This window comes from Nothoprocta perdicaria, unplaced genomic scaffold (assembly GCF_003342845.1).
Source record: "Nothoprocta perdicaria isolate Ctin4 unplaced genomic scaffold, notPer1 scaffold_83, whole genome shotgun sequence".
NCBI classification, from domain to species: Eukaryota; Metazoa; Chordata; class Aves; order Tinamiformes; family Tinamidae; genus Nothoprocta; species Nothoprocta perdicaria.
The window spans coordinates 3,004,434-3,021,477 of record NW_020456121.1 but is presented as its reverse complement, the minus strand read 5'-3'; the positions used below and the strand labels follow the sequence as shown (position 1 = coordinate 3,021,477).

Here is a 17,044-nt window from a genome sequence, read left to right as displayed (position 1 = left end):
AAAAAAAAAAACAAAAAAAAAAACCCACAACGTGAGTAGGGGTGTTTCCATGGAGAAACACCATCAGCACGATCTGTAGAAATTGGTTAAAACATGTAAATCATTTCCCACCTTTCTTTAAGCAAGGTTGAAATCAATTTCTGGAAGAAACTCCTGGAAAAACGCTACCTTTCCTCCTCTTCCTCCCCAAAGCGTGGCAGACGAACCAGCTAAATGACAGAACAGGCTCCCTACCCTATCCTCCTCCCATAATCGATGTGTGCAGTTCAAACCAATCCACACCAGCTTCTTGCAGCAGCTGCTGCCAGGGCCGTCAAACAAGACATTCCTCTTCATCCATCACGAGACAGGCACATGATGAAGCTCCATGATTGTGCCCTTAATTCTAAGTTACGACAAGGGCTCAGCACAGAGAGCCGTGATGCCCAGCACATCTGCACATACCCACACGTTCAGGCTGCCCGCTTGCCAATGTAAGGACTACAGGTGATGGCCCAGAATAACCTGAAGCAGGGGCAGTGCTCCCTGAGTTCACGGGGTGCAGCACTATGGTTCTTTATTGACTCTTGCAAATGAAGGCAAAATGTACAGCAGTCAGTAACAAGTGCATTCACATGTTTCAGTCATGATTAATGATTGGACTGAAATCCACGTCATCTTTCAGCCACTCTCTGCAAGACAAAAGCTTGTTTGCATCATGCTTTGTACAAGTGCTTTGATACTAAGCGACTGATGTGGCATATGCTACTGATACAATAAATACAATAAGCTACTGATACAATAAACGATGCCTCCAGAGGCACAGAGAGGCTTCACCACAAATCTACAGATCAATGTCCCAACCCTTGCACCAATTGCACACATTAGTGGCTGTGAAAATAGTTCACAGTCTAAGCAAAATACTGAAGGACAGACATACTAAGTCTTTACTGTTTTGCTAAATTTAATGCTTTGGGGATAATTGTCTCTAGATAATAATGAACCCTTTTACTTTTGATACTTCTTAACTGATATTCTAATGAAACTAAAAACTACGATTACTTTGAAGCTGCAAAATGACACATTTTACACTCAAACTTGAAAAAAAAAATCTGTCGAGATACTTACAGTAAGATTTCCAAACAGGTGGTCGGTATTCATCAGTATCTGCAAGAAAAATAACAAATCTCACTGTTGTATCAGAAACATGTTAAAACAGGAATAAGCCTGCAGAAGCACTTGCAGACTCGTTACGATAAACACTGCACCTCGTCTGAAGTAACTTTTACTAGTGGAACACAGACCAACTTGTCAAAAGTTTCCTTCCTCCTTAGAATGAAAATGAAGTATTTTTGAAGTCTGATAGAATAAGAGCCGTGTAAAACCATTTGCAAGATGGCAAACACACAGGTCAGAAGACAAAATACCGAAGACATGGAAGGGAAGAAGGGCGTTGTTTTATTTTGTACATATCTGCCAGTCTGCTTTCAAACCACAGGGAAAAGATGGTCGGGATCCATGTCTCCGAGCACCCGGCGCGGCCGCCAGGGCCTGCAGGGCCTCCAAGCGCTGGGAGCCGTTCAGCGCCGGCGGTGCCCGCCGGGAAGAGGCGGCCTCCTCTCGCAGGACGTCTCCCGCCCCTGCCCAGCTCTGCTCACCCGGGTGCTGCTCGGCCCTGCCCAGCACCCCCTCACTGGGAGCTGCCACGAGGAGCTGCACGTGGGAATCTGTCTCGGGAGCTGAGGACTGTCCAGCATCTTTGCTCTCCTTCTCAAGTGCTCCCAAGCCAGGCTTTAAGGTGGCCAAATCCTGCTGTTCTGCTTTGCCACATAAGCCACCTTCCTCCCAGGTCTCCCTCTCCCACCTTGGGCCACGGCAAAACGTCTCTGTGCCGGAGCTGGTGAATTGCTGCTCTCTGGTTTACCTGGCAAAGACTCACACTGCAGCTCCCCAGCTCCCTCCTGCGCCGGCTCAGCCTCCAGCTCGCTCGAGTCTCCTCCTAACCTCGCCTTTTGCTGCTCCACACGAGCAGGCTGCTACCCCTACGGCCGCCTTGCCGTCCATCCACACCCGTTCCTGCTCGGAGCCCGGGGAATTAAAGCGGTGCAAGCAGATCCATTCCAGAGGCGCTGCAACAGGATCCCTTGGCACCAGCGTCACACGGAAAAACGGCAAAAAAACACAGGTTTAGTCCCCAGAGGCTATTTCTACCCATTAACTGCATTCTTTTCTCCTTTCTATGATTTATTTACAGGCAACATATGCATCAGTTTGATTTACAAACAAATTATGCAAGTAAAGGAGAACATGCATTGTATTTTTAAAATATGAGCTAACTGTTAAGAAAACACAAATATTTTGGCAGCCTAAGCTACCTTTGCTTGCACTCAAGCTGTATAAGCGTTACAGCTAGGGCAGCTTGATTATAAAACCAAAAGGCAACAATATTTGTGCCAAACAAGAAACCCCAGACCTTGTTAAAGCCAGATAACAACAGCGGTAACTTTTATATAAGAAACATTTAACATTCAGAGATTGGAAGGAATGATTTATGATACGCAGCTGTGCATAAGTATTTTGCTAGAAATTGTGCCTGTAAGCTTTACTGCCTTAACACTGCTCAAATACCCTTGGGCCATCCCCACACAAGGCAATGAAAAACTAAAGGTCATTTTTATTGTAAATTGAAACAAAAAAGAAAGTTACCTGATAAAATACCCTAACAGCAGGTACAGGGCAGTAAGAGAGTGCAGGGAAAGGGCTCTGCAGATTTTGTTCCTGTAGGAACAAAAGGAGAATCACTCTGCTGTACGGAAACAAGAGGGAATGGCCGCTAACCTCAGATTGCTCTCATGGCAGTTATTGGTTTTTGAAAGTTAATTATTGTGGGCCAAAGTTTAGCAAGTCATCAATAGGATAGAATGCAGAGCTAGGAATAGGGCTTAAATCTCATATAATGCAGGTTTCCATGTACGGCATCTCCAACTGGCATCCAAAAATACCCGAAACCACCGTAAGGCACAGTAAGAGACTAAATAAGATGGCAAACTGGAAATACGTTTCCCATGAGCTGGCTCTTAATTAGCACAATAAACTCTCCATTAGTTCTCGGGTTTTCCTGGAGCTCCCTGATATCTAAGCTTGGTTAAACGTCTCCATGATAAAAGCATTTTCTACAAGCTGTACCTCACGTTTTACCCTAGCTGTGCTTTCTACCTGATGTGAGACTCAGTTTTAAAGCCGATTTTCCCCAAAGGTTTGGAGGACCAAAAAATAAATGCATAAAATGACGCCACAAACTCTATCCAGTCATGAGCCTACCGAAAGCAGTGAGATTCCTGCCTGCAGGAAGGCCCTGCTCACTGGCAAGCACATTTTTAGATCAAGCACACTGTACGTGTCCATAAATTGCTATTTCAAACCAAGTCTGGATAAGCTGATAAGTGCTGAATAATCTTCCTAACCTTTAAAAATGAAAACGTTTGATTATTTCCCACTATTCCAGACAATGACAGCTTCTGAATTCTCCAGACCTTTGCTCTGATTAGAGGGGAATACATGTAAGATTTTATTTTATATAATATAATGGGATTTCTTCAAAGTCTCTACCCTGCAACCACACTGACACCTAAAAATTTTCCAGCTGGCACAGATGGGAAAGAATTAACTGTCTGCCCAAAACCCACACTGACATTCAAGCTCTTAAATAGACTTGTCATATTGTGTATGCAGATTTGCCACATATATGTATCCATAAAGAAAAGCCTAAGAGTAGCTTAAACTGATACATCACCTTAAATCCTCCCAGGACACTTTACAAGGTAAAGGATGTGGGGGAAAATGGGGGAAAACCTCTCGGACAGAAGAGATGGGTATCTCTTGACCTTCTCCCTGGCAGGCTGCAGCTTTCCCACGGAGGCTCCCGCGCGGCCCCGCAGCTCTCAGCCCGGGCACTGCCGCCCCGCGGCCCTGCCTGTGCTCAGGGCAGCCGGGACGTGCCCGGGGCCGGCGTGGGGCAGAGCTGGGGCAGAGCTGGGGCAGCAGCGCCTCGGCGGGCGAGGGGACCGGCCCGGCAGGGCCTCCTTCGCGTGCACAGGTCACCGGGAGCCGCAGGGAGCGCAGAGCTCCGCGGGAGCCGCCGCGGCCAGGGACAAGGAGCAGCCCGGCGCGACGGCCGCTAACACCGGCCCGCACCGGGAAAGGGCCTCAGGTGACGGGAAGCCACAGAGGCAGCCCGGAGCAGGTCGCACACCAACGCTGCGGGAGCATCTCGGACTTTTCCATAAGCACAGACGTGACTAACTGCATTGCCACTGCAATGTAGTACTTCCTCTAACCCACAAGATGCTGTATCTTGCTTTGTGTGGTGGCAACCTGCGTCAAAATACAACTCCTGCAGAGACGCCTCATGAGCAGACAAGCCCACGTGCTGACCCATACAACAGGACCCAAAAACACCCGCTAGAAAATCCCTCCCCAGCCTCAAAGCCTTGCTTATTCACACCTTCCTGATGCCCTGGGGATGCGCATGCCAGCAGCTGACCTGCCCATCAAAGCCAGAATTTATTTGCCGAGCAGATCCTCCAGTCCCCAAAACAACCAGGAAAACGTTGCCACCTCTCCGCGGAGATGCAGCTCCAGCCATCACAACACGTTTCAGCAGCAGGCAAAGGGGTCCCAGCAGTTAGGGCTGTTGTGCCCTCCAACTAAAACCAAGCTCAAATAGCTGCGAGGTGACTAAAGGCTGGATGCAGTGCCTCCCCAGCCAGCAGGATTAAGACAAATGGGCTCCAATGTCAGGGTTCAGGGTGACACTTGGCTGTCAGCCCCCGGTGCTGATCCAGCCGCGCAGGGAGCATTTCCAGAGGGAAACGGAGGGGAGGAGGAGGGAGAATTAGCTGAAATAAAATTGACTGAATAAAAGCATGACCTAATAGTCCCTGAAAACAAAGAAATCAATCACAAGACGCCCACGGTGCACGTGACGCGGACCCATCTGGAGAACACCACGGGTTCCTTTGCTGCGGCAGCCACACGAGCACAGAATCCCGGGCCGCATGGGCAGATACCTGCAGTGCGGAGGATGTTTTGGGCAGCAACGCTCAAAACATCCTGTTTTTTTCACACTTCCAGCATGTACAACATAATCTCTTGCACGCAGCAATGAGGACTGATATCTCCAGATTTTTCAGGAGTCTTTGATGCTGCTTTAATATTGTTCTTGACACATTAATTCCTTTGAATTAAAGGGAAAAAAACCTCGAAAACTTCTAGCAAGCAAACTCCAAAGCCCACGGCCTACGGAGAGGTACCCGAGTGCGAGAGGCTGTGGGTAAATCCCAAGCTCTGGGCCGGGCTCCGCGCACACGAAGCAGTCGGGCTAGCAGGGAGGCAGACGTGAACAACCCCACGTGCTGCCCTGTCCCAGATGTGCACGGGCAGGGACAGCCCAGCCGCCTTCCCCGTGCCACGTCTCCGGCTCGGGGCACCCTATCCGACTGTACAAGTCACCACATGGGAAACAGTCATTGTGTCAACCAATATCCAGGATAAAAACACACATCTAGGGCACCCTCCAAGAAACTGGCAGGAACACAGGAAATGCCAAGGAAATGACCCCGTCCCACGTCCACAGGTAGCGCACGGCACCCGTGACAGGCGACTGTCCTCACGCCAACGCTCCTCTCCTTGGCCTTGAGCTCTGACCGAGGTGGCCACTGTCCTTGGCATCCATGGGCAGGGCAGGGTTGGGCTTTTAGGCCTAAAATATGTCTGAATTATTTGAGCAAGAAAGCAAAAAAACACACAAACAACACAGCCAACCCATAGCTGAATATTATTTCTTCACATAAAAAAAACACCTGAGAAGAGCAGAAGAATACAGTACGATTCGAAGGAAAGTTATAATCAGACAAATATATCCCATATCCCGGTTATTTTTCTTTGTTCTTCACAGATTTGTTGACCCTATTCCAAACAAATACATCTTTGCTTCTCAGGCGCGACACTGGAACAGAAATGGTTAAGGGGAATATCCCCTTATCCCTGTGTGCAATATCCTGGGAGCGCTCCGGCTGCTTCCCGGCTCAGCCCCCCGAGTCGGCCGCGCGCTCTGTCCTTCAGCCGCCCTCTTGGAGGGAGCTGGAAAAAAACCTCGCTGCCCCCCCCGGCCTCTATGAAGGGCTGAGGTCTGATCTGCAGGGAAAAAAAAGGAAAAGAAAATCAATGGAAGTGCTTCTAATGGGGTCGGAAAAAAGGCACCCGCTGACAAGGGCTCGAGTTCAACGCCTTGTATTGGCAGGTTTAATCTTACTGCTTCTCCGTGAATAACAGGGAACTTTAATGAGGAATCTTCTGCTGAGCAATGTCACTGCTGCTGGTAAAGAACTATCTAGTAAATCTGGTATCTGCATCTAAATAAAACAGGTTAGCAGAGCAGGTCACAGAAGATCTGTTTGCAGATTTTCACTGAATCCAAACAAGGAAAGTACTTGTTTTTCTTCCTCTTTATCTGATGAACACAGTGACATCTGACTAAGAGGCTGTTTTATAAATGGAAAAAGAGGAGTTAAAAATCCACTATGGTAAAAAATAAATCAAAACCAACTGAATTTTACTTTGGGGCTCCCAACAGTTGGAGTTTCCATGTGTTCAATGGTAAGCAAAGGACACAGACCCTGTGGGTTTCTCTCTTTTGACTCTGGTTTGAAAGGGAGGAAAATCCCTTTCCCATACAAGCAGAGTTAGCCGACTGCTTAAAAAGAGTTCCAAAATCTCTAAAATTTCTCCTTATGGTTGCTTTGAGTATAAAAACATACCTCAAACAGAGAGGTAAAAAGTGCCACCTTGTGGACATTTGACAAATAAAATTTAAATTTACTTTCAGCTCACAACAGTCTTCCTCAAACCCTCGGGATAACACCAGCCAATTCCCAGCCTTTCTGGGAATACCACTTCCCCTCTCAAACAAGGGACCTACCGCGGAATCGCTGCCCGGGCCGGCTCAGTGGAGTCAGTTGTGGACAGTGAAAACAGCCGGGCTGCGGCTCGCTACAGCCCCCTGCTCCAGATCATCCCTACGTGTCAGCTCCAAGACCCACAGGAATGCGGAAAAGTCTGCTTCAGCACCGAAAGTGTTGGAAAAAAATTTAATGTCTTTTAAATTTATCTATCTCAGAGCAAAACAGATTTAAAAAAGAACAATTATGGTAAAACTGAACGTAGCTGCTGCCCCAGACAGACTGCTGAAGGAACACGGGTTGGGTGCAGGGTTTAACAGCTCTTTTGCAAACAAAACTTTCAAATTCAAGAACAACAGAAATATTCCCTTACTGGCTGAATCACGTTCTCCAGCAATTTGTCCAGAGATTCTGTAAATAAGGATGGTAAAGTCTTAGAGCAATTCTGATCAATAAAGGGTAAAATAAACTTGAACACCACAATCAAACCCCCCAGGTCAAAATCCAGGCCAGTTTTCACTGGAGACGTGGACACACTCAATTTGATCACAGACAGTCAAAAGCTCCCTTGGGGAAAAGAAAACGCAAATACAGAATCATCTATCAAAGCTATTTTTTCCTTAAACTGCTTTGCTTCCAGCAATGATTCCAGAACGAAGGCCAGGAGAAAGCAGTATTTCCCCTCCTGCATTTCCTGTCCTGCTTTTTGCTTGCTTGTTTGAAAAAAATTCTTTTTCTCGTAATTTTTTTCCTCTTTCTGCCCAGAGACCTCGCTCATTTTCCATCATTTTTGTTTTAGTCCTTCCAAATACTTATAAAACAAAAAGATTCTCAGTTTTACCACAACTGTTAGCCAGCAACAACTCCGACAGCCAGAATCCGACAGCATCTGCAAAAATCAATGTTTCTTTCTGATTTGATTTCTCTTAAAATATCCAACAGGGAAGTTTGAGAGGAGCTTGACTGCTCAAATATTCTAATAGTCCCACTAATAATTATAAAGCTACATTATAAAAGTGTCTCGTATCTATAAATTAATCCTTTCACCTGAATAAGGAGTCTGACCGGTAAAGCTCCAGTGGAAGAAACCTTAAATAAAGGAAGAGCTTTGAGGCATCTCATAATATAACCCCTCTGTCCACTACACAATACCCTAACTCACTGAACGGGGAGGCATGTTTTATCATTGTAGCCTGGTTGCTTTGAATTTCTTTGACGCACAGCACCGAAACAACGAACATACGTTCAGTTGTCTGCTCTAAAATCCACTTTCAAATACAACACTTGGTTTAATAGAAGGTGAACGACAACAAAGAGCCCAGCGTTGATGCTGCCTCTCTATCCATTGGCAGAATCCACTGGAACCCTGTCCCTCCTTCTGCTTCAGCCCACGATAACTGCTGTGCATTCCGTATCTTACCATGGGAAAAACAAAACCAACCAACCCCCTCCTTTCACCCACCCGGAGGCAAGAAAAGAAGTTACTTGGAGAAAATTAAGAACAGATCCCAACAGACCCGTGTGCTCCCAAGCGTGTCTCTTTTCCAGCTATGCCTGACGCTCTAATAGATGCTATCACCTCTCTTCCCCCACGCTTAACCCGTTTATACACTTAGGCCAACAAGGCTGCAGAAAAGCTATTGCTGTCGTTATTAGAAACAGATTTTTCATTTTCTAAGCTAATTGTCAATCAGCCCTGCTATTGCTCATGCACTTGTATTTCCAGAACAGCTGCGATGCATCAACACTCACGGTGGGAAGGAGGAGGGCAGATGATCAAGCCACGTACCCTTGCCTGGAAACAGGATCATTTTATCCTGTCATGAAGGAAGCTCCTAAAAAGTGTTTTGGCAGGTTTGGAGAAAGGGAGAAGGACACAATGTGGTTGGATGCCTTTTTTCTTTTGAACAGGAATTATGGTTTTACCCCAAGCCCCATTCTCCATTTGCTGCGAGTTTTCCCTCACTTTGAAAGCCAGCAGCGTCATTCCTTCCCTCTTTGTGTTTTCACATACAGCCTTTGAGAGGCATCCGATGGCACGAAGCCTGACGCTCCAGCTAGGAAAACCGAGAAATTCACCGTGCTCAAAGAACTACAGCAAAAAACGTCTCAACAAAATGATTGCCATTAGCTGCCCTTTCTCCTTTAGCGATTTCCCTTCGCAGGGCCGCGCGCCGCAGCGGGCGGAAGCGGCAGGGCGGGAGGGGAGGACGCGGCGCCGCACACAAAGGGCCCTGGCTCCGCGAGGGAGGCAGCGCCTTCCCGCCGGGAATAGCGCAGCGGCCTGGGAAGCCCCCGGCATCGATACTCGCAGGCGACCTATGCACCCTTTCGGGTCAACTCCCCTTTTTCTCTTCCTTTTTGACAAATATTCACATGATTTTCTTGTCTCTCTTCTGAAGCTGTTGCTCCTTTTCCCCCTAATCTCAAAGCAGACAAATTGATGTGTAAATAATAGAAGCCGGGGTTTAACACCTCTCATGCTTTATAAATAAAATGAACCAGAAACAGAAGATGTTATCATGGTACCGTGTTAAGAAAGAGGTTTTCAACATCTATGTGTATTGCTGGAATATCAACACATCCTTACTGGAAATGAGACCCCATGGGAACGAACACAAGGGAAAATCAGATTTTGTCCGACTAAACTTGATGTCTAAATAGAAAATACGGATAGTGGCCGGCAGGAGAAGCAGAGCGCAAGAAGGGGAAATCACCCTGCAGGTCAGAGACTGGTGTCTCCACCCTAAACCTGCCAAGCCAACAATCCTCCAGGCAGCATCGCTTCTCTGGAGAGCAGCTTTTCCGTGTATTCAGATCTACACTGACTTTATTCAAAAAGAACCTCTATCACTGCATTTGGTAGCATGAAAAAAGACACAAAAAATAAACACATGGAGAGCTGTAGACTGTGATGGATCATAAATCCATTTTGAAATTTAAAAAGTGTTCTGGTTTACCAGTGTGGCTGGATGGGGACTGCTGGGAGGCAGAGTGCTGCAAAAAACTTGTCAAAGGAAATTGCTAAGATAGCCCCAGGAAATGGCAAAAACCGTAGAGAGAAAATGTTCTGGCTTCTCGTGAACCCTTCCAGAACATTGAGAATATTCCACGTAGGCTACGGGCACAGGGGCCGCCTCTGCTGCTCCCCCAGGCTCCCCCGGCCTCCGTAGGGCCCCCAAACCGTTATTCTATTCTATTTATATTTATATTAAATATTTATATTTTGCATAGGTGAACTCATGAAATCTCATGATTAAAATAATCAAGACATTTTTTCCCTCCTTCCTCTGTTTGCCTCTTTGGGTTGGTAATTTTCCTTTGCACGGTTACTTACTCTTATTTACCACATTATACTGCCAATGAGTGCAACAATAAACAAGCACCTAATTTCTTTACCATGTAAATTCTGGCGTGGGAATAAAATTCAACACAAAGTTTTCAAATGTTTTCTCACCAGGAAGGAGAACCACTAACTTAAAATGTCTCTCTGCTTCTTTTAAAACAGATTTTTCCCAATACCTTCAAGCCACATTTACAAATACAGGTTTTGTAAAACCTGAAAAGGAAATCAGTAAAATTAATTGCTATGCCCAGAGCATTTGCTTCCCTGTGTGCACACTCAGGTGTTACAGCAGAGGTGAGCAAGAGCTGCATCTTGGGTTGTTTTGGTTTGGTTTTTTGTTTTTAAATGAAAAATGATTGAACACTGCAGTGAAGCATTGTGCCCAGATTCATATGGAAGCCATAACATGCACATGGGAAAATATGGAAGTTTAGATTTGGCGCTACCAAATAATTATCATCAGCTTTTATAGTCTGCTCTGGATTGCGTACTTACAGGGTATTAATTCAGCACTGAGGAGACCAACTTGTACCCTGCCAACGTGACAGCCAGCGATTGACGATACTGCACTAAAACGACAGGTTAATTTTTCAGAACTGGACTATTACTTTGTTTTGCAAGCCCCACATTTACCTGCAGTAGGAATAACCTCCTAGCACTTATTCCCCTGCTGCATCAGTGCTCAAAGACTTTGTTATATGATGCTATAAAATTTAAATGATTGCGACTGCGGGTGCACTCCATCACGTCTAGCCACAGATGCAGGTACCTACTCAACGCTCAGGGAAGCAATTCCACTCTTCAGCAAACAGTGTTACCTTTGCTTCTGGAGTGGGAATCTCCCCCTAGCAATCTGCCCCAGGACATCCAGTTTCTGATCAAGGTCAGCAATTACGTTTTAATTTCAGCTTCCTGAAGAACAAGGCTGCCTACAAGCAGTTGCTCTCGCAGAGAAGGAAGTGGGAAGGAGCAGGAAACAGAAGAGCAGTCGGGAGGCAGCTCCAGGATCACGGAGCCCCGGGCACATATCCCAAAGCCCTTCCCGCAGGGAGCTGAGGCCACGAGCAGGGAAACCTACCCGTAACTTCCACCCGTGGCTCAGGAGCAGGGCAATCAGGGGGTGCAGCTTTCCTGTGCATTCCCCTGGGGAACTACGGCTTATCCCTATGAAAAGCCGGGCGCTTTCTCGCAGCCTATCAACTGCAAATAAAGTCTTAGCCAAAAGCTGCTTCGCCCTGACTGCCACAGCAGCCTCAGGTCTTCCCAAAAAGCTTGTCAGGGACTTGCTCCAAGAGACAGAGAGGGAGCATTGAGGAGAAATATATCACAATAGAGCAGAGAAGTCACACACTCATGGGAATAAATAGGATTTTATAAGTGCATTTTCCAGAAATTATGAAAATGCTTCCTATTCAGCTACAGAAGGAAGGGATTTGGATCGCTGCAAACATGCCCTGTCGATGGGCTCTCTGACATTCGCAGAGGCTGTCACACACGAGCCGAGCCCCTCACGCTCCCCAGGTGGAGCTGATGGAGCCTCCCTGCACGGACCGGAGTCGGGCCACCACAGCCCTAACATCTAAACCCCGCACACGGCACACGCTAACTCTTCCCAGTGTCTTCTACCACCCGGCCAGGTACCTTCCAATCGTAACACCAAGAGTGGTATTAAGTGTTTCAGAAGACAAAATATTTCAGTGGCTTTTTTTAAAAAATGTCATTTCCATGTTTCAAAGACACACTTGAAAATGCATAATCTAGGTTTTTAATTTCCTACTGTCATTTATAAAGCTGTACAAGGCAGACGCAATCCAGCCTATGGACAGGACAGATTCTCCTACTCTCTGAGGATCACAGAAGGGTTGAGGTTGGAAGGAACCTCTAGAGATCATCTAGTCTGATCCTGCTGCTGCAGCAGGGACAAAGGTCTGCCAGGAGACCTTTGATTCCTGACAAATTCCCAGGCGAGCTCCTGGTCTTGGGAGGGCTCGGGGAGCACCTCGCGTTCCCGCAGCAAGCACGGGCAGCCCTGGGCCAGGCCCCGGGCCGGTTCTGTCTCAGCTGGGCCCAGCTGCTGCAGAGCCGTCACTGCGGCCTGCGCCCACACGGTGGGGCAGCCCCACGGCGAGAGCCCCACGGCGAGAGCCCCACGGCGAGAGCCCCACGGCGAGAGCCCCACGGCCGGAGGCAGCACAAAGGAGGCAATGAGGTGCTCCTGGGGAGCGTGCACCGCGCCTGCTCCTGTCGGATCGTGGTTAACGTGCTTTTCTTTGGGATAAAAAGCACGCTGCAGTACAAACCTAAAAGGTTTGCTTACGTTTTAACTTTGCTGAATGAAATAGTATTTGATTCATAACCAAAGAACTGTGTGTTCTATATGTTGACACACGCTTTTCTTGACACTGATATGTACCTATTACTTGGGCTCTGCAATCTTTCAGTGCATCTCTTGGGCGAGATAAAGTAAGAAAACGAAGTTCCCCAAATCCAGTAAGGTGGAAAGGACCGGCTGAGTCCAAAACAAACCGGAGAGAGAGGAAACCCCAGGCTCGCAGGGACAGAGCAGCCCTGGGCTCCCCCGGGGATCGGCTCCGCACAGCAGCAAAGCAGCAAAGCTTTTCTTCAGTCTTTGGACCCATTTCACTCGGGCCCTGCCTGCTGAGATGCTCCCCTTACTAGCTCCCCTTACTAGCTCACGAGCAGGTCGTTCATTCCACACTCATTTGTTGCCTGAACTTACCACACTGCAAGAGTATTTGCCATTTGAAAAGTCATGACTGAAATGTCTCAGCCTCATTTATAAGTGTTAGTGTCACTTTCCTAACATTTTGATCAATTGATAGCAATTTCCAGTTAACAGATCAATCTTCTTTCCCCAGTTTCTAAGTATTTTCCCTTTCAGCTTCTCCCTGGCATTTTGAAGCAAAACCTTTTCAAGGCTGCCGTGCTTATTTGTTTCATTAGGTTCTATACGTGCAGTAGGTAAGCACAGCACCTGGGAGAAAATGATCTTTTGATTCCCTGCACTTGAGCACTTTCCTTCCCAGGTCTCTGAACGGGAGTCAGGAGATGAGGAGCTTACCTCTAAAGTGGTTTCTATTCATGCCTAACAAACCAGCTTCCTTTGTAAATCCTGCTGAAAAAATACAAAGCAAAACACTGTCCTTCCTTACGTGAGAAAGATACTACTAGCGTCCCTAATTTTCTCTCCTTAATTTTTTTAGTGTTTTAATTTTCTCATTAAACAGTATTAAGTGCCCAATGTGACTAGATATTGACTTGCTGGAACCTTTCTCGAAATCAGTCTGCATCAGCTGGCAGTGAATGAAGTCAAACTCATTTAAGCAAGAGATAAACACGTCAGGATATCTGTCTTATCCAGTCTAAGTAGATTACTTTGAATTCACTGTTGTGCTTGTGAAACCACTCTAATCCCAGCAGTGCAACACGGAACACACATTCGCTTTTCAAAAGCCCTTCAAGATCAGATGAGAGGTGGCAAATTTCTCTATGCTTTCTTTCTTCTGCGAGCAAAAAGCAGCAGCGATGGGCACTATTCCTCTAACAAGCCACATTTACACTCTCTATAACCACTGCCATGACCTAATCCAAATAAGAAACAAAGTTCAAAGAACATTTTAATACGAACTAACAGGCCCTGTCAATACTTTTTTTGCCATGAATTTTAAGAGGAGATCAGAGCCACATTGAAAGATAAAAGAAAAAGAAAAAGACCAGTCTTAGTTGTAAATGATCTGCTTACATCCTCTTCTTAGAAGGTTCCACATATAAGGAATGAAACAGATTCATTTCCGAGCATTTCCTGCAGTGAATCCCCAGGTATCACCTGTTGATGAGCCCCTTTTTAAAGGATACTCGCTTTGACTTGGCTACCAAAGCAGGCGATAAGTTAAAGACTTCCCCAAGCAGGCAAAACATGTACTCACACCACAATCAATTGATGTTATTTCTATACAGTATCTTTCCTTTCAGACTGTCACGTTAGGAAGTACCTGCTTGTACCAATATATACACCTATCCTGCCTTTCAAAACAGCAGTATCTGTTTTGCATGGGGAACAGTAACCACAGATGAATGGAACTGCAAATGGCCATTTGTTAATCAGCATTTCAAATACGGAAAAGCCTACTTTAAAGGGCTTGCCTCATTCCCATAATAGCTAATAGATTAAGGGAAAATTATTTCCAACCAGGATGACACTAGAGCTGCAGAAATGAATTCAGCTAGGGCAGCAAATTAACCACAATTCTGTCTCCAACACCATTCATGTGGATCCACTCACACTACAAACACTTCAGAAATGAAAACTGTTTAATGCCTTTTTCCTTAACCACCAGTATTCAAGGAAGGTGATATTTCACCCTTTGGAGGAGCGAGAAAGCATGCAGGCAACAAAGCATCAATAACCTGAAACAAGTAAGTTCATGAAGAGCACACCTGACCACTTGGAATTATCTTCCTATGTCTGCACAACAGAGTTGATTAGCAAACAAGTGCACAAAAAGCAAGTTCATGAAATGTAAGGACAATTCATAATACAGAAATACAGTACAGATACATAATTCAAAGAACAATGTTGACTTCCTCTAAATGCTTACCGGGATATCCGATAAGGGACAGGAGGCTTCCAGCCTTAACAATTCCATGCTCCCAGGAAGCCTCGTTACAGACACAACGGCTGGTTGTCCCTCTTGAGGGCAGCCTCCTGCGCCACGGAGAAGCCGAGGGCGGAAGCCGCGGCTCCTTGGGCTCCCTCAGGCCCGTCCAGCAGCCTCGAGCTGTGCGCGAAGGCGGCCAGCGGCGCCACGCGGGCCCTGCCCAGCGGCGCGTGCCGCTGCCCCGCGCCTTCCTGCTCCGCTCCCACACCTTTACACGCGCAGCGTGTCCAAGTCTTCCCTGGTTTATGGGCAAATTAGTTCCTAAAATCCCTGCCGGCTCTGGGTAGGTAATCCACAAATAAGGATTATCGAACCCACGGCGTCTACTCTTTCCAGGAACAGCAGGCTCAGCTAGCAGTTCTCCCAACTCAAACACACTGACTGCCTCCCAGCCCTCTGCCGACACAATCCTAGTCAAAATGCACATACCTCCCAGCGCAGCGACACGAATTCAACGTGCTGGAGACACCCCACTCTGCAGAGGCACTGCAGAGGGCCCCGCTGGGGTCCCAACAGGGCCTCTGCACCCCGACTCTGTGTGACCGCGACCCGCTCTGCGCCGAGGCTGCAGCACGCAGCGGCGGGCGCTGCCCAGCAGCAGCTCCCCACAGCCCCGCTGTGCCCCACGGGCTCGCAGGGACCGGCGGCCGGCACGCTGCGCTCGCCAGCGGAGCGCCACAGCCCGGGGACACGCGCAGCCCTACAGTCCTCCACGAAGACAGCCCTGAACACACAGCCTGCAGGAAGGTGGGGACCGGAGAGGTACAGCTACAGGCACAGGAGCATTGTACAACACCGAGAGAGCACGTTAGAGACGTTACCCCTACCGACTGCCTTCCCAGCCCTTTTTGTCCCTTGTGCTCACACATGGGCACGCATCCGATGGAAGGGACGCGCCACACTGGTGGGTCATTTTCCCCAAATTGGCAACTGATCTTAAACATCATGTCCTTCGTACCACGTACTATCAGAAGCAGCCCTGAAACACGTCAAGTGTTATTCAGTGTGTACATCAGCATGTGTCAGAAAAGAGACAGCAGGACCGAGCCCGGAATTTGTGTGAACGTGCGAAGCCAGAGCAGGAACTCCCCGGCACCTGCAGGCTCAGGACAGCGTTACTGGAATAAGCAAAATACACATTCACACAGCGGAGTTATCACTGCTCGCTCCCAAGCAGGTGCATCCATCCAGGTGCATTGACTCTGCTGATGCTGCTCTGGCAGGGGCTTACACTGAAGCCAATTAAATACTCTATCAATGAGCTGGCACAGGTCAGCTGCGCTACCTGAAAACACAAATACCAGCAGGCAGCCGAGCTTCGAGGTAAAGGTTAAGGCTCTCCTTGAAGCCTAAAGCAAGCAGGTCTTGCTCTGGCTTTGTTAAAGCCACCGCAGCTCAGGGGACAGCAGCAAACGCAGCAGGTTGTGGTAACTCAATTGCAACTTAATCACAACTTGCTCTCCCAAAACACCGCACCTATTACCTGTGTTTATCAGCCCTCTCCCTCGCATCCATAGCCGAAGAGACGCCCAAGGCGTTGCCATTTCCAGGAGCCCGTTTATTACCAGCCGCCGCGGAGGTTTGACGCCCACTGGCACGAGGGGCGCCCGGGGACACGAGTGGGGCCCGCGCCGACCCCGGCCGCTTGCCCCAGGGCGAACCCCCATTTATCACCCCCTGCACCCCGCAACCTCAGGCAGGAAACGTAACTGTAAGTGACGGCACTGTAGCTCAATCCCATTCCAGATGGATTTTATCCGCACGGAAAACCGTTTACAACACATCCCTGTCTTACGATGGTGCGTAACAGGCTGCAATAATATAACAGGTGTCAACAAAAACTCTGGAAACTGTTGTCATTTTACGGGGCGGCACCAGCCCACGCAGCGCGAGACGAACGAAAGCAAGTTATTTGTTTGAGCAGGAAGGAGGCGAGCGCGTTGTGCGAACAACACACGCGCTGGACGACACCGGCCGCGTCCGCGCAGGGACCGCGCGGGGTGTCCCGGGGCTCCCCGCGGCCGGCGGTGCGGGACGAGCCCGCGGCTGCGCCCGCGCCCGGCGCGGCCCTGCCCGCTGCG

At 48.0% G+C, this 17,044-nt stretch overlaps 1 protein-coding gene across 1 annotated transcript in view; it reads right to left on the bottom strand.

The window, feature by feature from the left end:
- The window catches only part of CHN1 (chimerin 1), an 85,608-nt gene that overhangs the window by 67,319 nt on the left and 1,245 nt on the right, over nucleotides 1-17,044 (bottom strand). Inside the window, exon 2 of the mRNA XM_026052095.1 lies at nucleotides 1,108-1,146. Within this exon, the coding sequence (XP_025907880.1) occupies nucleotides 1,108-1,146 (39 nt within the window). The remainder of the gene's footprint in view (nucleotides 1-1,107; nucleotides 1,147-17,044) is intronic.